Here is a 27,224-nt window from a genome sequence, read left to right as displayed (position 1 = left end):
AAAAAAACTTACATGAACTGAGTGAGAGATTTTCTTTTTCCTTCTACAGCCTTATATGTTCTCTGTACAGCTTCTGAAAGTGACTCTGCATCCTTTGCTAGTTCATTTCCAATGACACCTCCCATTACTCCTCCTACTGCAGCTGCTCACACCAAGCCTGCTACTCCAGCAACTGCTTTTGGTTCTTGTGCAGTTGGGACACATGCTAATGTGGAAAGCATTTTTGTGAAATTCATCAATTGTGGGTTCTTCACAAATTCATCAAATGTTACTACACCAAAAAAAGTGCCTAGCAAAGCTCCTGTTGCAATCCCTGCGATTTGGATCAGAAACCTATTAGACACTTTTGATCTGGCCTGGCTTCTGATCTCTTCTGGGGTTTTATCTGGCATTGAGTGTCTAATGTGTTCAATCTGTTCTTGTATTGCCATCTCCACATCTTGCAGTGTTTTATTTGTGTAGTAGCCTCCGTTTCTATCCGCCACCATTTTTTCTGTTGTTTTCAGTAACTCCTCCACCTGGAACTGGTTGCTCCTGTAGTTATTTGGCTGGTTGTTGTTCCAGTGTTTGTTATCAAAGACGTGGCACCGACCACCACACTTTGACACCAGGTCACTCAGATTTTCGTTCTGACTGACAAAATCTTCAATTTTCATCTTTTTGTCGAGCTGATCACCGTGAGTGAAAACAACTAGAGCATATTTTAGAGCTTCATCTGAGAAAGACTGACGTATCTTAGTGATGACAGCCTGCTCATGCTCTGTGAACCTACCCACTCGAAGCACAATGAGAAAAGCATGAGGCCCAGGAGCACACTCTGTCATACAGCTCATTATCTCAGAGTTCAAATCTACCTCAGACCTTCCTGTGTCAAAGAAACCAGGGGTGTCAATCAGAGTGATGCTTCTTCCACTGACTGTTTTGGTTTCTGTTTGGCATTTCATTGTCCCTGAGTTTGGAGAGGGGTAGGTGGCAAAGTGCTCCTCTCCAAGAATGGTGTTACCCAGGTGACTTTTCCCAGATCCAGTTTTTCCCAGCAGGACCAGCCTCATCGTTGTTGACTCTAGAGGAGAACAGTGACTCTGTTAAGTACATTTATTTCTTACTTTTTTTCTCACTTTTTAAAGGGTTTTTTGTTTATGGTTTGAGGTTTGAAACAAGAAGCAATAGATTCTGAACTGTTTTAGTCAGTATTGCACGATCTACTGTACAATATAAAGCGCCTTGAGGCGACTGTTGTTGTGATTTGGCGCTATATAAACAAAATTGAATTGAACTGAATAGATACAGAAACAATATCAAATATAAGATGAGAACACTGGCAAATGTTTGGTCCACTAAGAAATTTTGATAGGTCAAGCCAGTCATTAAGAGGGTTAATGCAAAGGTAGACTGTCTGAATCATTCACAAATTGAGTGTTTCAGTTGTTGTCCAGAGGCTGTCTATTTAGTCTCCTTTGATGGACTCATTTCTTTTTTTTTCTTTTTTTAAATAAAGCACTGTCTGGATTCTTATCTGCGGATATTTTCTACACCTACCTTGATCTTGGTCTTTATGGTGAACATCTTCAGTGAATTTGTCATTTTGGAAAGAGCCAAATGTCTGCATAGACAACAAATTATTATCAATAGTAAAAGTTTCTTTATATACTCATTAGATGCAGAGGCAACAATAGCTGAGTAGCAAGTAGACAGCCAATTATGTTTTGTAAAGTCTCAATCACCGTTTAAAAAAAATGAATGCTGCACCAAAAGTTGATGTCAGACAAGACTGATATTGGCAAATAAGATTGCTTTTAATACTGTCACATATATATCCCAGTGTACCACATCAATTTCTGTTGTGGTGTTCATTCTTCAACTTTTAAAATTTCATTTTTTTCTAAGCACAACAAAATCAATATCATACTTTGATGTTGGTGGCATGCTTCAATTATCAGCATCTTAATTGTCAGTAGTTGACTTTTAAGGAAAAGTCCTTTGTAATTACCTGATGTGACTCGTCATCGGGGTGAATGACAACGCGGATCAAGAGTGGTGTGATGCCCACTCGCTCCTCTTCAAATACATGAACCTCCTCCTTTAAAGCCCTCACCACTTCACTGACAGGAAATTGCAGGGCCATCCCAGCATCGAGAACAGGAAGAGCAACAGAACTGAATCCTTTCTTCTCACAGGAAGATAGGATTGTGTTGATGCCCATTCGAAGAACCTATAACACATAAGAATACTGGATTAAGACAAATGGCTCCAACTAACATTGTCCTCACAAACAGACAGAATAATAAAATCCATCCTTTAATATCTCACCTGAACTGCAACTCCGTCTGGGTCACCATCCCAGGGAACAAGATTGAGGAAGAAGACTGCATTACATTGAAGTCCAGGTAAGCCCTCCAAAATTACTGAGTCACCAGGGTCTGTTTCATCTTCTGCTTCCTGTCTAAACCTTGTGGGCAGCTGGCGTCCAGCTAATTCAAACAAAGCATTTCCAACACAGGTAGAGAGAGGATCATGGCCAACCATAGGAGACACCAAAGCATCCACCTAGGAGAAGAGCAGGAAATGTAGTGACTTTAGAACATTTTATTGCAAGGTGTCGTTTATCTTGGAATTTCAGCGTTTCTCACCTGTTGGCTCTCGATCGATCCCTGAATAACCTCCATGTGGACTCTGCCTCCAGGAGCTCTGGCAGTGGCTCCTCTTGCTGTATCTTCATCAGGTGTATCTATCCCTTGGAGAAGCCTGTCACATGCTTCCTGCATGGCCCTCACTGCCTCCTCTCTGTTATCAATCAGGATGATTTTGCTCACACTTCGACCTCCCACACTGCCAAAGTCCTTCACAGCAGCAACAGTTGCCTCAGTGCACACAGTGAGAGGAACCCCAGAGACACCTGAGCTGATACAAGGAATGCCTATGGACTGAAACTCCATTATTTCTGATAAATTTAAATACTAGCAATCCCTCCTGTCCCTTTTTCCTTAGGAAGTGCATCCCATGAAAACAGCCATTAATGTAGCAAACCCTTGGGAAATGAGGACAGTGGCTGTGTCCAAATTCAGGGGTAGCATGCTTTGAAGGACCCGACCTACCCGGTCCAGTTAAGGCGGGTCCTTCGAAGGCTGGATAGGCCACAAGTGAGCAACTGTGAAATTGGACAACCTTTGCTCTATTCCCGCATTTTCTGGTCACAAGGAATCCTGGGTTATGGTGGACCACCACCCATCCTTCAAATCTGGGGAAAAGGACTCATTTGTTTCCGCATTTGAAGGAGTCTAATTTGTACAGCCTTCATCATGTGACGTAATTGACTACAAATGCGGTCTTTGAAGCATGCTACCCCTAAATTTGGACACGGCAAGTACCTTCATGAAAGTGTCACAAAGGTCACAATAACTTTGAAAAGCAAGAAAGTAAAAAAAAAAAAAAAAGAAAAAAGCATTGAGCTTACTTTTGAATCTTCTAGACTTCGATCATGATGCCCTAGTGCAATACAGCACCTGTGCTATTCAATACTGGCATCATCTGAAGCCATTCATCATTAGCAAATTAAGTCCTATGTGTAGTGTATTTTATTTTCTTATGAAGTATAGAAGATTCTACTCACTGTGTTGAAAGTGTGCAGTTTGTGTGTTTCGCCAAAATCTGAGACGCTGAATTACTGCTCTTTATTGTGAATATTTTAATTCTAAAATGAAAAGTCTCACTCAAATGGTTTTTTCAGCAATTACATTTTATATTATACACCAACACAAATGTAACACTTCTTCCCCCCCCCCCCCAGGCATTAAAGACGTAAAACAGAACAAAGACAATTAGGTGCATGTAGCTTATAAAGTGACAGTTCAAAGTCACAAAAAAAAAAAAAAAAAAAAAAAAGGCAGCAAACAAACAAACTCCAAAACAAACCCGGGGTAATGATATTGCTTAAAGCAACAAACTCCTACATTTCCTGAGCAGTGACTTTATTTCTCAAATGTTTCAATCTAGAACCACAACTCTACACCTGCCTGGTGAGGACAGTGGAGCACCTGTCACGCCTTTCAACATCCAAACAGTGCGAGTCATTCAGCATTTAGTAAATAAGTGTGAAACAAGTTCAATGAGCTCACTTAACAGCAGCGCTCACAGGTTTCTACACTGCTTATTTTAGGTCTTGAAAGACATTACTCAACATGGTGAAAAAGTTGGCATCACAACTTTTTCACTTCTGCATAACAGCTAGAGCCTCCTTCCTTCAGCCCAAGGCCAGGATACAGAGGCTGAGTGAATACTGTGTACACTTTGTGAAGCAGAGTCATGGTGTCAGAGATGCTGTAAAACGACAGAGTACCTGACTTGTAATCCAGATACACTCCAATCTGAGAGGTACGAGGACCTGACACCGCCCTGGTTACTGAGTTATGTCTGAAAGTGTAACCTTTTGCCGAGCACTCCAAACTCCATGACTTGTCATTCTTCCCAAATTCTGAGTCGAATGATTTTCGGCTGATGTTTTTGTAAGATGCTGCCACTGACCAGACGCCACCACTCCAACTGACCTCCCAATAGCACCGCCCTGTTAAACCCTCTCTGCACAGCACCTGCTTCACACCTTCAAACCTGTCTGAGTGAGATAAATGAAAATGCTCATAGTAGCCACTCGTCACTCGTTGAGAATCTTGTGAAAGGTCCAAGTATTTGTTGACCGAGTTGGGATCCAGTGTTAGAGGACAGTGATCTGATAGACAAGCAAACCAAGAATATCATCAGCCTTCTAGTATTTAGTAAGTGATTACTGCTTTGATATACTGATATACTTACAGCACAAAAACTCTTCCCTGGTCTTTGGCACAGGTGGCAGCACAACATTTATATCAAAAACTGATAGGAACAAAATAAATTAATAATACTGGATTAAGTGCAATCAAGTGGATGGATATTTCTCTCAGGTACCTGTTGCAGAGATCTTGGGCCATGTGGTCTCCAGAAGCTTCTTCATGTCATCTCTCAGCTGAGTCAGACAGTCGGTCACGGTTTCCACTGAACGCTGAGGACGAACAACAACGCCTGTTGGCAAGTCTGGAGATTCACACGAGATGGAAAGAGACTGAAAGAGCTGGGGAAAAAAAGAAAAAGAAAAAAAGAACAAAAGTTAGGTTTAAATTTAATGTTTGAACATATATTTAAAAAAAAAAAAATAAAATTATGTTATATGTAACTATAAGGAAAAAGAAAAATCCCAATAGGATGTGTGCAAAGTTTCAGCTCCCTGCTTTTCTCAAAGAAGTATTTCTACTATAGATCTAGTTTTTCAAGACTTGTTCCAATATGGCTCCATCAGTCTTGACTCTCAGGCTACGTCCACACGTACACGGGTATTTTTGAAAGCGCAGATTTTTCTATGCTTTGCACCTTTCGTCCACACGTAAACAGCCTTTTCGGTCACTGAAAAGTGAGATTTTTAAAAACTCCTGCCAGGATGGAGATTTTTGAAAACTCAGTTTTTGCGTTTACGTGTGGACGAGGAAAACGGAGAAAACGTAACGCCAAAGGTGTGTGCCACATTTTTGTTTCGGTGAAATGAATTTCTACAACTTAGACAAAATACGGTTACTGTTAATTTTACTCTCTACAGTGTTTAAATGCTTACATATACACACAGTTACTGTCCCTCCGCACAGAGGACTCAGTTCTGCTTCTATGCCCCATCTTTTTTTTCTCCACTCTTTCCCACCCAGACTTCTGATTGGCCAACATTTCTCCATGGTTATGAATATATCGCCACCCGTTGTTTTGGCATGTTCCTGGCAGCTTTTCCTTCGCTTTTGCCATTTACATGTGGATGGGATTTAAAAAAACAAAAAAACCCCCCCCCAAAAAAACCCCTCCATTTTCAAAAATACCCGTGTACATGTGGACGTAGCCTCAGGGGTGTAGCTCAAGTTAACAGAACGGTGGATACATGACATTCCTATAAAGGACAGAGTCAAATCAGTGTGGTATTCCCCAGATGGTGCTCCATATACAAAATTCATATCCTCCCTCTCATTTTTTCAATGTAAATTTTTGAAATGCTCATATTCATTTATGAACAGTCGCTGCACAGCAGCACATTTTAAATCAAATTTATGCATCCTCATAAACTCCCCAGCAAGAAGTTAGAATGTGTGCTCAAACAGCATGTTTCACATTAGGAGACTTCTCTTTCACTTGAACTTTTTGTTGCTTGGGTGGGAAGCTTTGATGGCCTTACATGAAATGAGCGCTACAAAACATAGCAATTAACAAAATAGTGACAGTGCAATGTTTTTGTTCCAGGTTTTTGTTCCAAGCTGTTCCAGGTCGGCGTCTCTTTTCTTCAGCCTGGCGATTTCCTCCTCCAGCTGCAGCTGCAGAGCTTCTGCCCGAACAACTGCAAGTTGCTCTCGAGCTTCAATCAGCTGCTTTATTAAAGTACGTTGCTTTTGTATGGAGGAGATCAGCTCATCAAAGAGCTCGTCTTTGGACTTCATTGCAGTCTGACAACCAATCTATTTTATACAAAGAAGGTTTAGATTAGGAAAAATACTTTTTGGAGGCGAATTTAGAAAACTGAGGCAAAATTCATAAACCAATATAAAGAAAAGAAAATGTAGCCACTGCATTTAGTAAATATGCAATCGTTAGTGTTTCATTGATGGATTTTAATTTCTGATTTTAGTGTTTTCTGGAGAGCTTTATTTTTACTCATGTTGTCCTCATTAGCTCTTTTAAGTGACCAATTAGGTTTGTTGTTAAAAATGTTTTTGTCGTGGTTAATCTGCAGTTTATCTTTGCATCTTGACTCACTGTGAAAAGTTTCCATGTAAACAATATCTCAAAGTGTACATGCAGCTATGTGCCTGTTGCACACAGATGAAATGGGCCACTGTGAGCCAATTCCAGTTGCTGGCTGAGTCTCTCGTATTAGGTACAGTGAAAATACAGGAATAAAGCCCGTTAATGCTCTTAACAGAATATAATTTATATAACTCATATGAATCATCTCTGTATGATTGTAGTGTCTTCACCTTACGCTATAAAGCACATTAAGGAGGCAGTTATTCTTATAAAAGCTGTATTCATCTGAAAGCAGTAGTTGGAATTTAACCAAGTAATTTATGAGTTCACACTACCACAAAGCACAACATGTACTAGACAGCACTGTGGTCATAGAGATATTTGGTTTCTAGTCTTATTTCCACACCTTGAAGTCCTTCACAGCTTGGACCAGCTCATTCAGCTCTTTTTGTCTCTCCTGGGATTTCTGCTTAACTGCACTCTGGTTCTCACTAAGTGTTACCTGTAAGAAGCAACCATGAATGTGTCATTGTGAATATTTCAGTCCAATCAGAGAAAAATTCAAACACTCCAGATTCATTTTGTTTTTTTTTTTGTTTTTTATTTCTCTTTACCTGCTCAGCAGCTCTTTCTGCTGCAGCTGACACTGTTGAGTGGCACCAGTGATTGTCCATGGTGCACAAATAGCAGATACACCTTCGATCAGTCTTACAGTAAACCTCCATCAGCTTGTTGTGCTTTGCACATATTTTTTCCTTTAGTGGCACTGTAGCAGACACCAGCTGGTGAAGTTTCAGCACAGGAAAACTGTTGTGAGGCTCAAGATGAGCAGGACAGTACGATGCCAAGCAGGTCAGGCAAGACATGGTGGCTTTGTTTCTTCTGGTCCCACAACAGAAATCACAGGCAATGTCTGTTGGTCCTGCAGGAGCAAGAGGAGAAGCTGGACGGGCCTGTTGGGTTACTGTCCTCTTCAACTTCTCTACAACCTACAGTGATCAAATAAAAGTGGTCAAAGGTTTTGCAAGTCAAACAGATTTAAAACAGAATGGAAAGAGGATGAAGTCAGCTAAAGTATCCCAATTGTGTATTTTCTTTAAACTGCAGAAAATGCAATAAAAAAAAAAAAAAGAGACAACATAACATAATATGTTGGTGTATACAGAATAACTGGCTATGAAAATAATGAAAATAGTAACACCGGGCGTGGTAATCACCTACAAGAAATTCTAATGCCATGCCAAAATAAATAAATTATACTACTGGGACTTCTAGAGCATCAAAATGAAAAAAAAAAAAAAAAAAGACTAATTTAAATGCAATTAAATGTGGCATGGTTATTGGTGCCAGACGTGCTGGTGTCAGTCTTTCCGAAAATGCTGATCTACTGGGACTGATACCCACACACGAAGTCAGTTTACTGGTGTAGGTGTAATGGTGTTGGGGATATTTTCATGACACACCACCTGTCCTTTGGTAACAATTGAGCTTATCTTAGTATTGCTGCTGATCATGGCACAAAGCTCAAAATCACCTTAAACTGCAGCTGACAAATCAACAGCAACTGTGTGATCCTGTCACGTCACTTTGAACCCTAAAAAACACTGAGGAATGTTTCCAGCACCTTGCTGAATCTGTGCCACGAAGAATTAAAGCAGTTCTGAAGAAAGAAGCGGGTCAAACACGGCACTAGCCACGTGACCGGTAGGTCCAAATGTGTATTTAATTAACAGCAAAATTACATTGTGTCAATTAAAACAACCTAACACACACAAAAATAGCATCAACAATGAACAAATTTCAAATTCAGTTGCTAACTTTTTTTTTTGTTGTTGTTGTTTAAACAAGTAGCAACTGAATTTGAAATACGAGTTGTTGGGCTTTTTGTTTTATTTTTTTGTAACAGCACCGTGGATACATCACCTCAGCCAGCATGGTGTTCCTCCCGAGGACAGGCCTTGGGCTGAAGGCCTCCCTACACTGAGGACAGCTGTACGTTCCCTTCTCTTTTTCCTGCTCCCAGAAGCCCTCGATACAGCTTCTGCAGTAAGTGTGTCCACACTGGATAGTGACGGGATCTTTGAGCAGGTCCAGACATACCGAGCAGTAAAACTGATACAGGTCCAACTCGACGGCACACTGCTGCTGCCATTTCTCTGCCATTTGGATGAAATCCACAGGTGCACAGCGGGGTTTTTAAGTAATTGAAGGGAAAGAGCAGTGAAAAGTGGGGCGGGGTTTCAACTTCTGCACGTTTTATTTGAGTGGTTTGTTATGGAAGCTTGTTAAAGCCACTTTAAATAAATTAATTACTAAATTAAAATAATGACATAAAAAAATAAACAGTCAAGAAAAACATTTTTTCTTTGCAGATTTAATGTATTTTATTTATTATTTTTTATGTTATTTTAATGTTAATGTTAAAAAAAATACATACACTAATGTATGGAAACAGGATGGGAACAGCTGGGAAGCTGGTAATTTTGGTGTTTCTTCTCTTGTTGATATGATTCTTGCGTTATTGCCACTGCTAAATCCTCAATTTCCCAAAAAGTGTAGTTAACCAAAGGCCCTCCAGCAATGAGGCAATACACTACAGACATTAGCCTTACATGACGCAAGATTTGCTTGCTTTCTAGTGGATTACGTTATGACCTTTGATATGTGTGCACACATGGGTGTGACTATCTAAGAGAAAGACCTAATAGCCTCTGTGGAAGACCAAGATGCTTTTATCTTGCACATTTGAATATACAGAAATGTGCACATAAAGAAATAAAGACATCAATTCTTTTAGTCTTTAAAGATAAAAGATAGATATCAGTAGTTTTTTGAGGTTATTGTATTGAGTACAACGAGTACAGTTTTGTACTCATGAATATACATTGATTAGTGTGTAATTTACATCCTCAGGCAAACTGATGTGTTCTCTCAAACCTGGAAGGAATTTTTATTTGTGGCTGCACCTTCAGACTCATACCTACAGTATGTTTTATTGTCTGAGAAGGGTTCCCCTTCAAAGAAGCAAAGATATGAAGAAAAGAAACAATCTGACTTATGTTGGGATAAAATGAGTGTAAATATTTGTACAGTAGCCTTTTTCAAATAAAAGGACTTTCAGAGAGAGAAGGATTTTAAGGGGATGACGGGACGATGTAGTGACCGGGCACTTTAAAAAGTACAAGGCAGAGAGTGTCTGTGAAGGTTCTCAGTCATCCAGGTCATCGTAGTCAAAGGAGTTTGCAAAGAAAAGCGTCTGGACTTCTTTAAGTTGCTTGAAGACGTTTCACCTCTCATCCGAGAAGCTTCTTCAGTTCTAAGGTCAAATGGCCGAGAGTCCCAGATTTAAACCCAGTGGGAGTATCCCCCCAAAGAGGGACAAAGGACCCCCTGGTGATCCTCTAATCACATGAGCCACACCTTGGCTCATGTGATTAGAGGATCACAAGAAAGGCCACACCATGGTGCATGTTTAAACAAGGAAGGTTTACTGGTCAAATTATTTATTAAACAAATAAAAAACATTTTTTCACCCCCCAAAAATACACGTTCAAAGCAACACAATGGGGGCCCAATATCAGACAGAACTCCACTCTGTAGAGTGGGCAATCATAATGAAGCAGTTCGTTTTATTTTGTGGATTCAAGCTGCTCTTCATATTTTTGGCCACCAGATGTCACCAGAGAGGACTGTGTTGAAAAGCGAGTAATGAACCATTTTTCAATACAAGCTTCAATGCTTTAGAAAACTTCATTTGTCCATCACTACTTCGAAGCCTGTGTCGGGTAATCTCGGTGGAGTTTTTGTGACGCGCGTATCGAGGCTTGCTTTGATTATGTATGCAGTGACGTTCGAGGCCTCGCGGGCAGTCCGTACCACGTGACTGATTCAGGAACTGGCTTGCCGGTTCGCGCCAGGTTCGAAATAAAATGGGCAGCAAAACACAGCTGATTTCCCATCACATTGTGTTGTGGAATAGGATTACGTACTTGTTACATAGTTGAGCATTTCTTCTTCGATGGAACCAGCAAGGAAGAGAAGATTTTCCCCTGTCTGGCAACATTTTGATCTCATCTCTCCGAATATGATGTGCACACAGTAATAAATATCAAAAAATGATAAGTACCATAATATAAATAAACAACACCACAGATCCTATAATCTGATTTCTGTCTTTTTAGTTTATTAAAAAGTGAAGCGCCACACACTAGTTTGTGTCATTATCCAGATGTACATAAGCATGATTACACAATAACACAATCATACCAAAACTCTGTCCTGATAGTTTCCACTTTCTCTTTCGTATCAGACATACTGAGACAATATTCGGGATAAATAACCATGAAAACAATTTATTTATTCAGTTTAGAGGTTTACACATCACATCATTATAATCATTGAGCCTGTTTCACTTGAACTGTCCACTTGATGGCGCAGTAGACCAAATGAATCATCACAATGCTTCGAACCATGAGTCGACCACTTGGATGGAAAGCTTCAGTTCATCACGAGGCTTCATCTCACTATCACTACCTGTGAGCCATGCGCTGGGACCAATCCGGGGTCTAGGCACTGCTAGGAAATGGTGCTACATGTCACCCGTAAAAAAGAGGAGTTGGCACAGAAGCACAGATATGTTGAAACACTCCGAGTCTAAACCAATGATTCTACAGCCAGTGGTCTAAACACCCAGGTCATGTGACCACAACTGAATGAGGTTATGAGTGGCATACCTGCTGCTTCTGCGCTTCACACATGCCAGGTGTAAGGATTCCCCTGTAGTAGCCCACCAGAGGGCTCCACTCACACCCAGGTCGGGAGGAGAAGTTCTGCTGGTTTTTGGCGCCATGTGTTCAGATGAATAAAGTCGGAATGGAAAGTTACAGCTCCTGTGTCGTCTGTACCATACCTCCACACCGCTTTTTTATTTAACCAGAGACATTTTGGCTGGTCTCTGTAATTTTTTTTTCATACTAACGCTTCTATTTATTACACATGCTCGAAAGAAAACAACACCATCTCTCTCATTATTATTTTTGCTGTGGATTGTGAAAAAACCTTAAAAACAGCTGGAAACCTGTGTGGTTATGTCATCAAACACGCAGTCTTTTTTTCTGTATGTTTTACTTTATGAATTGATTTGTTGTGAGCAACACAAATCTTAACCGCTGAAGCACACCGATCTGCTGTCAGTAACAGTCTTGTTTGTGCAGGGATTTCTCCAAAATATATGCCGGTTCTAAGTATTGTGCAGGGATTGTCTCTGTCACAGTTTCACAGAAATCTTGTAAACTACTACTACATTTAAAAAAACAAAAACAAACAAAAAACAAGGTTATTGTAGCTTAATTGTAACTTTTTAATTGTAATTAAAAAAACAATTAAATAAAACTCTAGAATAACATGTTTATGTCAAACAACTTTAACATAACATGAAAAAAATGCTAAAATGACACAAAATCTGTCAAATTTCTGACACACAGCCAGTAGATCACACTTCCTTTGCTGCCTGTTCTTATACTTTTCATGCTGTTGTAGATTAGCCATCTCAGTGAATTCAATCAAGTGTTAAAAAATTTTCTGAAGTAGGAATGTTGTTTCTCATGTTGCACATCAATGGTGAACTTTTGGCTTCTGGGGGATTTTTGTAGCTTGCAGGCCTTTAACTGAAGATCTCAATTGTAAACTGTAGGAAGTTATCCTGCTTTGTCTACATTGTGGCTGAATGTCAGGTGGTCCCTGTAGTCTGCATGTCTTACATGCTGTTTGCGTACTCTGCAAAACAGTTTAACATGTAATTACTTTTGAGGTGGATGCAACTACCGGAAATGTACAACCCTACATCCGGTCTCAAACCAGGAAGTTAGCATTTTCTCGTGCACAGGGTCTATTTCTGTTCAGGAATGTTGTGAATACTTTGAGATTTATATTAATTGCAATTCCTACCTCTATATTTATTTTTTTACATATATAATTAACACAATGTGGCCGTGCAATGTTTTATGTTTTTTTAGTTTTTATTCCTATTAATTATATTTTCACTTTTTACCTCTGAATTATTGAAACAGAGCTAGATGACATTTTCAGCAAAATTATAATTCAAATACTCCTTTAATTATTAATTGTTCTCATTAATTTTTAGATCATTTTATATATTTTTCCATAGCATTACATTTGAATTTAACAGTTCAATCTTTCAAATAACGGACAAATATTTGTGAAAGTATGATACATTTGTGAATGTATTTTAACAATCTAAATATGCATATGTACAGAAAAATATATTTAAAAAACAAGAAAATTATGTTTTATTACATTTACAGTGATTTTATGTTATTTTACATTTGACATGTAAAATCACATTCTAAATATGTAAATTTAATGATATTGAAGAAAAACAGCCTCTCCGTGAATCGCTACCTTATCGTGGTGGAGGGGTTTGTGTGTCCCAGGGATCCCAGGGGCTATGTTGTCTGGGGGATTTTGCCCCCTGGTAGGGTTTCCCATGGCAAATTGGTCCTGGGTGAGGGACCAGACAAAGAGCGATTCAGAAGACCCTTATGAAGAGAACATCGAGGGAACAGTTTACCCTGCCCGGGATAGGGTTACCGGGGCCTCGCCCTGGAGCCAGGCCCGGGGAGGGTGCCCGAAGGCGAGCGCCTGGTGGCCGGGCCTTAGTCCATGGGGCCCGGCCGGGCACAGCCCGAAGAGGAGACATGGGCCCATCCTCCCGCAGGCCCACCACCAGCAGGAGGCGCCATAGGGGTCGGGTGCATTGTGTGCCGGGCAGCGGCCAGGAGTGGAGGCCCTGGCGGACTGATCCCCAGCTGCCAAGACTGGCAATAGGGACATGGAATGTCACCTCTCTGGTGGGGAAGGAGCCTGAGTTAGTGCGTGAGGTTGAGAAGTACCGGCTAGATATAGTCGGGCTCACCTCTACGCATGGCTTGGGCTCTGGAACCAGTCTCCTGGAGAGGGGCTGGACTCTGTCTCAGTCTGGAGTTGCCCCCGGTGAGAGGCGGCGGGCTGGGGTGGGTATTCTAATATCCCCTCGGCTTGCTGCCGGTACGTTGGGGTTTTTCCTGGTGGATGAGAGGGTTTGTTCCCTGCGCCTCAGGGTCGGGGAAGGGGTCCTGACTGTCATCTGTGCTTATGCGCCAAGTGGCAGTTCAGAGTACCCAGCCTTCTTAGAGTCCCTGGGGGGGGTGCTGGAAGGTGCCCCACCTGGAGACTCTGTTGTCCTGCTGGGAGACTTCAATGCTCACGTGGGTAACAACAGCGAGACCTGGAAGGGCGTGATTGGGAGGAACGGCCTCCCTGATCTGAACCCGAGTGGTGTTTTGTTATTGGACTTCTGTGCAAATCACAGTTTGGCCATAACGAACACCTTGTTCGAACATAAGAGTGTCCATAAGTGCACGTGACACCAGGATGCTCTAGGCCGCAGGTCGATGATCGATTTTGTAATCGTATCACCAGACCTGCGACCGTATGTTCTGGACACTCGGGTAAAGAGAGGGGCTGAGCTGTCAACTGATCACCACCTGGTGGTGAGTTGGATCAGGTGGCGGGGGAGGACGCTGGACAGACCCGGTGCACCTAAACGTGTAGTGAGGGTGTGCTGGGAACGTCTAGCAGAGGCCCCAGTCCGCGAGATCTTCAACGCACACCTCCGGCAGAGCTTCAACAGCATTCCGAGGGAGACTGGGGACATTGAGTCCGAATGGACCATGTTCAGCGTCTCCATCGCCGAAGCTGCTGCATTGAGCTGCGGTCGCAAGGTCGTTGGTGCCTGCCGTGGTGGTAATCCCCGAACCAAATGGTGGACACCAGAGGTGAAGGGAGCCACCAGGCTGAAGAAGGAGTCCTATCGGGCTTGGTTAGCCTGTGGGACTCCGGAGGCAGCCGACAGGTATCGACAGGCCAAGCGGAATGCGGCTCGGGCAGTGGCTGAAGCAAAAACTCGGGTGTGGGAGGAGTTCGGAGAAGCCATGGAAAAAGACTTTCGGACTGCCTCGAAGAGATTCTGGCAAACCGTCAGGCGTCTCAGGAGGGGAAAGCGGTGCTCTACCTGCACTGTGTATAGTGCTGGCGGAGCGCTGCTGACGTCGACTGAGAAAATTGTCAGGCAGTGGAAGGAATACTTCGAGGACCTCCTTAATCCCACTGACACGTCTTCCGAGGAGGAAGCAGAGTCTGGGGATGAGGGGAATGACCCGCCAATTTCCGGGGGCGAGGTCACTGAGGCAGTTAAACAACTGCTTGGTGGCAGAGCCCCTGGTGTTGATGAGGTTCGCCCCGAGTTCCTGAAGGCTCTGGACGTTGTAGGGCTGTCCTGGTTGACACGCCTCTACAATGTTGCGTGGAGATCAGGGGCAGTACCCCTGGACTGGCAGACCGGGGTGGTGGTCCCCATCTTTAAGAAGGGAGACCGGAGGGTGTGTTCCAACTACAGGGGGATCACACTCCTCAGCCTCCCTGGGAAAGTCTATTCCAGGGTGCTGGAAAGGAGAGTTCGTCCGCTAGTTGAACCTCGGATACAGGAGGAACAATGCGGTTTTCGTCCTGGTCACGGAACACTGGACCAGCTCTTTAGCCTCTCAAGGATACTTGAGGGTGCATGGGAGTTTGCCCAACCAGTCTACATGTGTTTTGTGGACTTGGAGAAGGCATTCGACCGTGTCCCTCGGGGTGTCCTGTGGGAGGTGTTGCGGGAGTATGGGGTGTCTGGCCCATTGCTACGGGCCATTCGATCCCTATACAACCGTTGCAAGAGCTTGGTTCGCATTGCCGGCAATAAGTCGGACTCGTTTCTGGTGGGTGATGGGCTCCGCCAGGGCTGCCCTTTGTCACCGGTTCTGTTCATAATTTTTATGGACAGGATTTCTAGGCGCAGCCAAGTGGCGGAGGGCTTTCACTTCGGTGGCCTCAGAATCTCATCTCTGCTTTTTGCGGATGATGTGGTTCTGTTGGCTTCATCGGGTGAAGGCCTCCAGCTCGCACTGGAACGGTTCGCAGCCGAGTGTGAAGCAGCAGGAATGAGGATCAGCACCTCCAAATCTGAGGCCATGGTTCTCAGCCGGAAAAGGGTGGAGTGCCCACTCCGGGTCGGGGATGAGTTCCTGCCCCAAGTGGAGGAGTTCAAGTATCTCGGGGTCTTGTTCGCGAGTGATGGGAGAAGGGAGCCGGAGATCGACAGACGGATTGGTGCTGCGGCTGCAGTGATGCGGACGCTGCACCGGTCCGTCGTGGTGAAGAGGGAGCTGAGTGTAAAAGCGAAGCTCTCAATTTACCGGTCGATCTACGTCCCTACCCTCACCTATGGCCACGAGCTGTGGGTAGTGACCGAAAGAACGAGATCGCGGATACAAGCGGCAGAAATGAGCTTCCTCCGAAGGGTGGCTGGCCTCTCCCTTAGAGATAGGGTGAGAAGTTCAGCTATCCGGGAGGGGCTCAGAGTAGAGCCGCTGCTCCTCCACATCGAAAGGAGCCAGTTGAGGTGGTTCGGGCATCTGACAAGGATGCCTCCTGGGCGCCTCCTGGGTGAGGTGTTCCGGGCATGTCCCACCGGGAGGAGGCCCCGGGGTAGACCCAGGACACGCTGGAGAGATTGCATCTCTCGGCTGCCCTGGGATCGCCTTGGTGTTCCCCCGGATAAGCTGGAGGAGGTGGCTGGGGAGAGGGAGGTCTGGGCTTCCCTGCTTAGGCTGCTGCCCCCGCGACCCGGCCTCGGATAAAGCGGATGAAGATGGATGGATGGAAGAAAAACAGTACAAAACTGTAAAATAAACAGTAAAATACTTTGATATTACAATTTATTAATTTTTTACAGTGCAGCACAAAGAGGGAGAGCGAGGAACAGAGAGAGAGAGAGAGAGAGGAGAATGAGGACAGAACAGAGAGGGAACAAGAGCAGGTGAGACACACATGTTAGTCAAATGGTTGTTTGCCAAAACTCATCAGAACATGTATCTAGTACCTAGTGTAACTTTTTAGATACCATTTGTTACTTTTCAAATTCTATATTTATTAAGTTATGCAGGCTTGTTTGCACAACAAGGCTAAATAATTATATAAACGTTTATGAATCTAAATAGTGTAAAAAAAAGTGTAGTGCAGGTCTATGATGATTTTCAGTGCTACTATCATCTAGTTCTGATTCTGGTTCTGTCTTGGTTAAGTCCTAAAGCAGTCCTGTTTTAATTCCGGATCAGTTCTGGGTCAGGTTGAATTGGGGTTTAGTCCCTGTGCCTTGATACAGCCATGATTTTGTTCTGCCTTGCTGCTTAATTAAAAAAATACTGTAAAGCATCCTGCATATGAGATATATAGTTTTTTTCCTATATGAAGTTATTATTTTTTGAACAAAAGTCAAAACACAGCCTAATAAATCGTTCAGTCATTTCTACCCCCCCCCCCCCCCAATCCCATACAACCCTTTAGGGCTAAGCCCCGGGTGTAAAAAATGTCTGGCTCTGCCTCTGCTTGAGCGGTCAGCAAAAGTTGACTTCCCCCATCACCCACTCAATCAAAATTTCCCTCGGGCCACGAACAGGTGATATAGCAATCACCACGTGACCCAAGGCTACGCCTATCCACAACAGGTATTTTGATTATTCTTTGTAAAGAGGCAGCAGTGCTTCCAAGGCTTTTGTGTCACCAATGGGGTCAGTGTAAAGACATAAGTGTTGATCCTACACTTGCACACAGTGCACTGAAAGTATGTGTAGGAAATCACAGTATTGCAAGATGGCACAGTTAATATACAGACTAACACATGACAGTTTTAGAACAACAGAGAAATATTCTAAATGTTCATATGCAACTATGGGGCACTGCACTACCATGGGCAGAGAAGTACATTCAAATCCATAATTGTTTTATTCTGGAGTGATCGCTGCTAAGTAATAATAATAATAACTAGTTTGCTTGTTTTTTCAATAATAACTTTATTTATAAACAGGAGTGTGTTCTTGTTCAGACCTTTCACTAGACTGGCTTTGGTTACCTTGTGTTAAAAAAACAGTTCATACTAGCTTTTCAACACATTCCTCTCTGGTGACATCTGGTGGCCAAAATTATGAAGAACAGCTTGAATCTACAAATTGAAGTGTGCTGCTTCACTGCCCACTCGAGTTCACAGTTCTGTCTGCTATTGGGCCACCCTTGTGTTGCTTTGAACATGTATTTTGAGGGTGAAATAATTCTGTCTATTTGTTTAATAAATTAATTTGATCAATAAACTTTTCTTATTTAAACACACACGTCGGAGCATCAGCTTCAAGACAGCCATCATTAGAATTAATTATTAGCTTTGAATTAGGTATTGTAAGCGTATCTTAGAGCAATGATTAAACATAATTTTTATCATTACTCTAATAGAGAGAGAGAGGCCATTGTTCAGGCCATCTTAAACTTGACAATGTGAATTTGTAGTTCAAGACAGGGTATGGAAGGTTTTGGGATGCCTTTTGTAGCTGTTTCTCTCTTTGGAAACATCAATTAAACATTTATGAAGAAATGGGTTATCAAGTGGTGCTTTCTTTTTTTTGTACGGAGCATGAGATAACTTGAGATGCAGGTAAAAATGAGCTCATCCAAACAGAGAAAAACATCCTTGCTAAAGGGTTGAATTTTGCTGTCACACCGAGACAAATCCCGCTAGTGGAGCTGATCACAGCCACAGAAACAGCAATTCGTAACAACAATATTACAGAAGTGGAAGCAGAGCAACTACGGACGAAAGTTTCGGCCTGTCTGAGCAATGCAAAGCCCCCAGAATCCAACATCACTATGGAGGAGAGGAAGGCACTCACATCACTTAGTGATGACAACAACATTATCATCCTTCCGGCAGATAAGGGTGGGTGCACAGTATTGTTAAACCAGAAAGACTATCATGAGGGAAAAAAAAATTGTCACTACTCAGTGATGAAAATACTTACGACCCCCTGAAACGAGACCCAGGAAGTGGTTACAGGAAGAGGGTGATAGACTGTCTGAAACAGTTAGAACAAGACAAGGCTATTGACCGGACCTCATACCACAGGTTATACCCAGGGGAGTCTACACCAAGTCTGTATGGTTTACCATGATCAACTCTGTCACCTATAACATCTCCAAGTTTCTGGCTTCGATCCTCAACCCGCTGGTGGGCAGCTCTGAACACTACATCCAGAACACCCTGGATTTTGTTGAGAAGGTGAGAGATGTCATTATGGAGGCAGATGAAACCATGGTCTCGTACGACGTTACATCTCTCTTCACTTGCATCCCAGTCACGGAAGCGTTGGAGGTAGTCCGTAAGAGATTACAGGATGACCCCAACCTCAGCAACAGGACCACTCTCAGCATCGACCAAGTGTGTTTGCTTTTGGAACTGTGTCTTCATTCCACCTACTTCACATACAAGAGTCAGTTCTACAGGCAGAAACATGGGTGTGCCATGGGCTCCCCAGTTTCGCCCATCGTGGCCAATTTGTACATGGAAGAAGTGGAAAAGAGGGCTTTGCTATCCTACCCTGGAACACCACCAAGCCATTGGTTCAGATCTGTGGATGACACTTGGGTGAAAATCAAATCTCAGGACGTACCACAATTCACGGATCACATTAACTCGGTGGACCGACACATCAAATTCACCAGGGAGGATATGAAAAGTAGCAGGTTAGCCTTCTTAGACTGTGAGATTTCCATCAGTAATGGGGGACATCTAAAAGCTGACGTGTACCGTAAACCTACACATACAGATCAGTATCTAAGGTTTGACTCTCATCATCCACTGGAGCACAAACTGGGTGTCATCAGGACGCTACAACACAGAGCGAACACCATCCCCACTGACACAGCGGCCAGGGAGGCAGAAGAACAGCACATCAAGAAGGCCCTGAGTAAATGTGGTTATCCCAGCTGGACTTTTGTCAAAGCTGGGAAGGCACCTAAAGAAAGCTCCAGCCGATCCAGGAGAGAAGGACAACCGCTGCCCAAGCGAAAACCTGTAGTGATCCCGTATGTGTCAGGAGTATCGGAACAGTTGAGACGCATTTTTTCTAAACACCGGGTCTCTGTGGCTTTTAAACACCAAAACACGCTGCGCCAAAAATTGGTCCACCCCAAGGATCGGGTCCCCCGACACAAACAGAGTAACATAGTGTACGCTGTTAAGTGCCAGGAGGATTGCCAGGATTTATACATCGGGGAAACCAAACAACCTCTGGCGAGGCGAGTGGCACAACACAGAAGAGCTACCTCGTCAGGCCAGGACTCTGCAGTCTATTTACACCTACAGGCCAGTGGACACTTTCAATGATGAGGATGTACACATCCTGGACAGGGAAGAACGCTGGTTTGAGCGTGGAGTCAAGGAGGCCATTTACGTGAAAAGGGAAAGACCATCTCTGAATCGAGGAGGGGGCCTAAGGGTACATCTTTCGCCATCTCACAATGCTGTGATTGCAGCCATTCCCCAACTCTCTGTGAATGGTACTCATGGCCATTGATCAGTGGGTTTTGGTCAGTGGTTGTTGATCAATGGTCATGAGAATTTCCGTAATTATGATGAAGGAACTGACCTCACAGCCCATTGTTCCTTCAGTGGGCTGGTTTCATGTCATGTTTTGTCATTATGCAAATGTACTGTTTATAAGGTTTGGGGAAACCTGCAGCTGAGACTGAAGAAGTCACTTGGATGAGTGACGAAACGTTTCTCCCACTGAAAACGCTACATCCAGATGAACAGAATCAACTTTTGGAGAGCCATATGAATGGTCATTCACAGCTCTCTCATATTAAAGGATAGTGCAGGAAACTACTGTTAACCATTTAATGCTTCCTCTTCTAAAACATGAGCTAAGCTCGAGTAGATGATAAGACACAAGCCACTGTGGGAACATACTGGCTTTTGTTTCCTGGTGCTTCTAATGATCTAATGCAGGGTTGGGGAAATCTAGGCCTCAAGGGCCGCTGTCCTGCAAGTTTTAGATATCACCCTGGGTCAAGTTCCCCCACCCCTGTCATAGAGGTTCATTTGATAGTTGGGGTTTTCTCTGTGTTATTGTCTGAACTTTACTTTACAAAGGACTTTGAGGACACTGTTGTTGTGATTTGGTATGATATAAATTAAACTAAAAATTGAATTGAAATATGGGCCATAAGCCCAAACAACTGTGCATGCTGTTAATGATAGATTCAGAACAGTACTGGGGACACTTTTCTAGTAAAATGGAACTCTGAAAATTTCATTTTTGACAGTGCTAGTTAAAGCTTCCATGCCACACCTAGTGGGATGTTATTACACGTATATTATGACTAATATAGGTGTGTGCTTGGCCTCACCTATATTTACATGAAATAACTAATAGCCTGTAAATTGTACAGTTTGCAAAACACTATCATGGAAATGTGTGATCGAAATTAAACTTGATTGTAAACAAAAAAAGGCAAACCACACTTCATGTAAACATTTTATTCACCTTAAAGCTGTGGAAGGTTGCATTATGCTGCAGCATGAGTGCTCAAGTAAAACCCCAGTTATAGTTAATAAACACCAACAGATTCTGGCCCTAAAGCTTGCCAACACCTCTCCAAAGCATTTTCAAAAACTGAATCTGAAAAGCAGCAAATGAGTCTATATAATAAAAAGGGTGAGTGTGGTGTCAGAGTAAGTAAGAGTTCAAGTCCGGCACTGGCAGTTACATCCTTCCAGTCACTGAAACACAATTGTTTTTTGCCAGGGAAACATAGCTGTTGTCCTCCATTGACGGCACTATGGCTGTTTGTGAGCCCCTCCTAATATATTTCCTCCAGATGAACCCTCTTACTGCTGGCAATGGTGTTGAATTAATCAGAGCCTTTACTTGGTTTACCCCACATTTTCCCTTATTCCCAACTGTATGAAAAAATTTGACACAGTAGCCCAAGGCAAGTACGCAAAGAAAAAAACATAGGCGCCTAAAAGAGGGAAACTGCTGAATAAACCTTTATTAGTCCCAAAAACCTCCAAATAAAAACAAATTTATGTACTGCCTTCTAAATATGTAAACATTATATGTGATGTAACATTATCAAGAGGTAATAAAATAATCAAATGTTCACATAAATATCTGCTTATTATGAAGATCTTACATGAATTTTGTAAAAGCTTTTCTTTTTCCTTGTACAGCCTTATATGCTCTCTGCGCAGCTTCTAAAGGTGACTCTGCATCCTTAGCGGCTTCATTTCCAGTGATGCCTCCCATTACTCCTCCTACTGCTGCTGCTGTCAAAACTACTGTCCCAGCAGCTACTAGTGCTGTTTTTCCTACTGTTGCAGCAGCAGGCATACATGCTAACATTTTTGTGACACTCATCAGTTGCAAGTTCTTCACAGATTTGATAGCAAATTCAGCCAATGTTACTACACCGAAAAAAGCACCGAGCAAAGCTCCTGTTGCAATCCCTGCCATTTGGATCAGAAACCTCTTAAACACATTAGATTTAGCCTGGTTTCTGATCTCTTCTGTGGTCTTATCTGGCATTGAGTGTCTAATGTCCTCTACCTGTTCTTGTATTGCTGTCTCCACATGTTGCAGCGTTTTATTTGTGTAGTAGCCTCCGTTTTTTTCCACCACCATTTTCTCTATTGTTTTCAGTAACTCCTCCAGCTGGAACTGGTTGCTCCTGTAGTTATTTGGCTGGTTGTTGTTCCAGTGTTTGTTATCAAAGACGTGGCACCGACCACCACACTTTGACACCAGATCACTCAGGTTCTTGTTCTGACTGACAAAATCTTCAATTTTCATCTTTTTGTGGAGCTGGTCACCGTGAGTGAAAACAACTACAGCATATTTTAGAGCTTCATCTGAGAAACACTGAACTATCTTAGTGATGACAGCCTGCTCATGCTCTGTGAATTTATCCACTCGAAGCACAATGAGAAAAGCATGAGGTCCAGGAGCACACTCTGTCATACAGCTCATTATCTCAGAGTTCAAATCTGCCTCAGACCTTCCTGTGTCAAAGAAACCAGGGGTGTCGATCAGAGTGATGCTTCTTCCACTGACTGTTTTGGTTTCTGTTTGGCATTTCATTGTTCCAGAGTTTGGAGAGGCGTAAAAGGTAAAGTGCTCCTCTCCAAGAATGGTGTTACCCAGGTGACTTTTCCCTGATCCAGTTTTTCCCAGCAGCACCAGCCTCATTGTTGTTGACTCTAGAGGAGAAAGTTGAATCTGTTAAGTACATTATTTCTTACTTTTGTAATTTTGAAATACTTTTCGGTAATGGTTTGAGGTTTGAAATAGGAAGCAGTTTTTACAGCACATTTTTAGTCAGATACAGAATCAATACTAAAAGAAAAGAGGAGAGTGCTGTTTGTTGTGAGGTCAAGCTTTTGTTCAGTCATTGGAGGGTTAATGCAAGACTGTCTGAATCATCCAAAGTATTGGGTATTTGAGCTATTGTCAATGGCTGTCTCTTTAGTACACTGTGATGGACTGAATGTTTTTTTATATTCTCTAACTGATGTTGTAATTTCCTGTTGATGGTTTAGATGTTATCTCTTTTTTAACTCAGGATTTTTAGAAACCCGAAAGGAAAAAACACTGTCTTGATTCTCAGTTGTATATATTTTTTTACACTCACCTTGGCCTGGGTCTTTGTGGTGAAAATCTTCAGTGAATTTGTCATTTTGGACAGAGCCAAATGTCTGTAAAGGCAACAAATTAACAGCATTATTCATGATTCCTGTATAATTTATTATTACACATAATATTGGGATCAGATGAGACTGTCCCTGCTGACTGATATTGACAAATGAGGTGGTAAATGAGCTTTTACTATTGCAAGAGAGGCACACTATTGAGTTCCTGTTTCTCTTTATTCTTTATTGTGTGAATCCCGTAAGGCTCTTTCTGCTTATGCTGGCTATATCTTTTGGTGCTCATAACTTCTATACTTTTTGAGATATTAAATTTTTTATGCAATTTTTTTGCCCACTGAAATGAATGGAACACATCATCAATGGCACTTATTTTTGATTGCCCACCTGAGCTGTGTTTTAGCTCAGTGAGATGAGCAGCCATTCTCAGACCGGGGGGCCCGGGATCAAATCCCACTTATGGCAACATTTTTTTCAGTTAACAGTTAACCTTTTTAACCATTTTCAACACAAATTTCAGCTTCTTCACCCCTTTTCAGCAGGATTTTCATTTTTTCACCCCTTTTCAGCACAAATCGCTGCTTTTTCAGCTGTTTTCAGCAGAAACCTCTTTTCAGCAGATATTCTGCTGATTCACCTCTATTCAGCAGAATTTTCAGCCTTTTCACCTCTTATCAGCACAAATCTCAGCATTTTCTGCTCATTTCAGCAGAATTGTCAGTCTCCATCACTTTTTAGCTTCCTGCGTGCCAGTTTGGTTCAGTGTGATGAGTTGCTACCTTTACTCCAAGAGACCTGGGTTCAAATCCTACTCAGGGCAACTTTTCTTCTCAGCACATAGTTAAACTTTTTCACCTATTGTCAGTACAAATTTCTGCTTCTTCACCCCTTTTCAGCAGAATTTTCAGTTTATTCACCTCCTTTCAGCACATAGTTTTACTTCTGCTTTTTTCAGCAGATTCCACTATAAGGCATTCACACAGCATTTTCACAGGAAATGTAACTTTTTCTAGTTATATTCTGAGTTTCTTTGTTTTCTAAGCACAAATCAGAGTTTGATGTTGCTGGCATTCTTCAACTCTCAGCATCTTAATTGCCAGTAATTGATTTTTAAGGAAAAGTGCTTTGTCATTACCTTGTGTGTCTCCTCGTCATCTGGGTGAATGACAATGCGGATCAAGAATGGTGTGATGCCCGTTCGCTCCTCTTCAAATACATGAACTTCCTCCATTAACACCTTCTCCACCTCACTGACAGGAAATTGCAGGGCCATCCCAGCACCGAGGACAGGAAGAGCGACAGATCTGAATCCTTTCTTCTCACAAGAAGACAGTATTGTGTTGATGCCGATTCGAAGTATCTATAACCAATAAGAATACTGGATGAAGACAAATGACTCCATTGAAATTGTTCTAAAAAAAACTGGCAGTATAATAAAATCCCTCCTTTACTATCTCACCTGGACTGCAACACCCTCTGGGTCACCATCCCAGCGAACGAGATTGAGGAAGAAGACTGCATTACATTGAAGTCCAGGTAAGCCCTCCAGAAGTACTGAGTCACCAGGCATTGTTTCATCTTCTGCTTCCTTTCTAAACCTTGTGGTCAGCTGGCGTCCAGCTACTGCAAATAAAGCATTTCCAACACGGGTAGAGAGAGGATGGCCAACCATAGGACACACCAAAGCATCCACCTAGGAGAAGAGCAGGAGATTCAGAAAAAGTGTTTTATATAAATAATCAATTCAAACTATCTAATGTTATCAGCAACGTTTCTCACCTGCTGGCTCTCGATCGATCCCTGAATAACCTCCATGTGGACTCTGCCTCCAGGAGCTCTGGCAGTGGCTCCTCTTGCTGTATCTTCATCAGGTGTATCTATCCCTTGGAGAAGCCTGTCACATGCTTCCTGCATGGCCCTCACCGCCTCCTCTCTGTTATCAATCAGGATGATTTTCCTCACACTCCGACCTCCCACACTGCCAAAGTCCTTCACAGCAGCAACAGTTGCCTCAGTGCACACAGTGAGAGGAACCCCAGAGACACCTGAGCTGATACAAGGAATGGCTATGGACTGAAACTCCATTATTTCTGAAAACTTTAAAGCAGAATGCACAGTTTTTTCCAGTAACAGCTTATCTCTCTTACTTGCTTTTCCACCTACAGGCACAACTGCATGAAGCAGTTTCTTGCACTTTAAGTTACCCCCTGTGGTCACTACTGTTTCTCCTATGGGAATTTTCCCCAAACACTTCACTAATTCATCACTCTCTCTCTGTATTTCAGGACCACCAGCTCGACTCAGTGCAGCAGCAACACCTGCAGAGTGCTCCAAGTCCTGATTGGCTGCATTTACCAGAGCATCAGCATGTTGCTTGGTGATGTCACCCTGACACACAAACACCTGGAGCCCATCACAAAGGCTGTAGCTAGCAATGGTTGTGCTTTCCTCACTCAAACTCAGAGATGCCATATTGTCACGTAAACTTGAAGGTTTCTCGATGTCTAACAACCTGGCACGAACCAGAGACAGTTCTCCAACAACAACAGCCATCCCAGACTCATCTGTGTACACCTTCACCTCACCTGCAGTCTGACAAGAGCTGCTGGACTGAACCAAAGCTTTAACTTTGTCAGGGTTTATCTCATAATGGCACGAGTAGCCACCAAAGAGAGCGTCTACCTCAGTTTTCCAGTCACTAACTTCATCTGCAGCACCAGGTTGAGCTCGCCTCCTGACTAAAACCCTCCCCTCCTCACAGTAAAGTTCAGCAGAGCAGGCTAAACAGCCAAGCATGTTCTCAAGTTCTTGCTGAGCATGAGGACATTCTTTCAGGTAACGAAGGAGATAATTATCAACGTGTAGTTCATACTCCTTATCAGTTGGTAGAAGAGACGAGGCAGGAATGTGCTCAGGAGTCTGTGATTGGGAAGACATGAGAACAGGTATCAACATGTAGCAAAACCCTGCTTACATTAATATTATAATCAGACGGACAATGTTCATTTTTATATGGATCCATAAAACTATTAAAAACTTTATTAAATTAATAAGTGAAATTTACCTCTGCTGGAGCAGAAGTGGGGTTGGTGAGCTGAGAGGAGGTAGAATTTTGCAGACTTTCTCGGACAGTGAACACCAAATGACAATCTTCAAGATCCAAAACATGCTCTGATCTCTGAAGGACTCGCTGCTGATCTATAAATAGATATCACAAGTTACAAACTGAATTACATATAGATTTTATTTTTATGTGACCTATTTTTGTTTTTATGTTTCTTTTGTCCTTCTTTATTCTTATCTTTTCACCCACTGTCGGCTGCTGATCACCAAGTGTTGTGTAAAATCAAGTTTGGCTTTCCAGACAAACTTTTTTTCATGTTTTCTTTCTTACGCTTCCCACTGCCACCAGTAACTCACCTGTCAAAGTCTCATAGTTCCTTAACAGCTAAAAACGGTTATTTAAACCAAGAGAAAATATTATTATTGATGATAATAATAAGTGGTCATTTGGAGACTTCGACTACTGTATTACATGTCGTGCATAAGAAAGTCCGTACATAATAAATATGTGTAAATATAATTACCGATTAAAATGCATAATAAACCTACCTTTTTTATTTCGGAAAGCAACACTGTAGACGTTCTCGTCCACTATGGTCACAAGTCCGCACTCTCCTCCGCCAGATTTGCGGCGAATACCGAAATATTTCTGTACTCTCGTCAGATGTTCTTCTTTAAGACTCTGACACTCAAAGAAAACCGGGTGCTGGTAACGATCAGCCAT

The 27,224-nt window shown here is 42.6% G+C and overlaps 1 protein-coding gene across 1 annotated transcript; it reads right to left on the bottom strand.

Annotated features, from left to right (window-relative positions):
• LOC106097050 (uncharacterized) lies at positions 1-27,224 on the bottom strand. The gene is made up of 6 exons (XM_025904770.1): positions 27,050-27,224; positions 25,217-26,403; positions 24,897-25,130; positions 24,573-24,797; positions 23,422-23,485; positions 1-1,063 (listed from the first exon to the last, which is right to left on the bottom strand). Exons 1-6 carry the CDS (start codon positions 27,222-27,224, stop codon positions 147-149), a joined length of 2,802 nt encoding a protein of 933 aa, XP_025760555.1. The 3' UTR covers positions 1-146.

The sequence above is a fragment of the Oreochromis niloticus genome, linkage group LG3, assembly GCF_001858045.2.
Source record: "Oreochromis niloticus isolate F11D_XX linkage group LG3, O_niloticus_UMD_NMBU, whole genome shotgun sequence".
NCBI lineage: Eukaryota > Metazoa > Chordata > Actinopteri > Cichliformes > Cichlidae > Oreochromis > Oreochromis niloticus.
This window is presented reverse-complemented; position numbering and strand designations above follow the sequence as displayed.

Excerpts from the sequence above, each read along its gene's own strand:
- LOC106097050 (XM_025904770.1), bottom strand. The coding sequence starts at position 27,224 with ATGGCTGATCGTTACCAGCACCCGGTTTTCTTTGAGTGTCAGAGTCTT. Across the intron at positions 24,798-24,896 it reads CAGAGGGTGTTGCAGTCCAG|ATACTTCGAATCGGCATCAA; the intron begins GTGAGATAGTAA and ends TATTGGTTATAG. Across the intron at positions 23,486-24,572 it reads ATGACGAGGAGACACACAAG|ACATTTGGCTCTGTCCAAAA; the intron begins GTAATGACAAAG and ends TTGCCTTTACAG.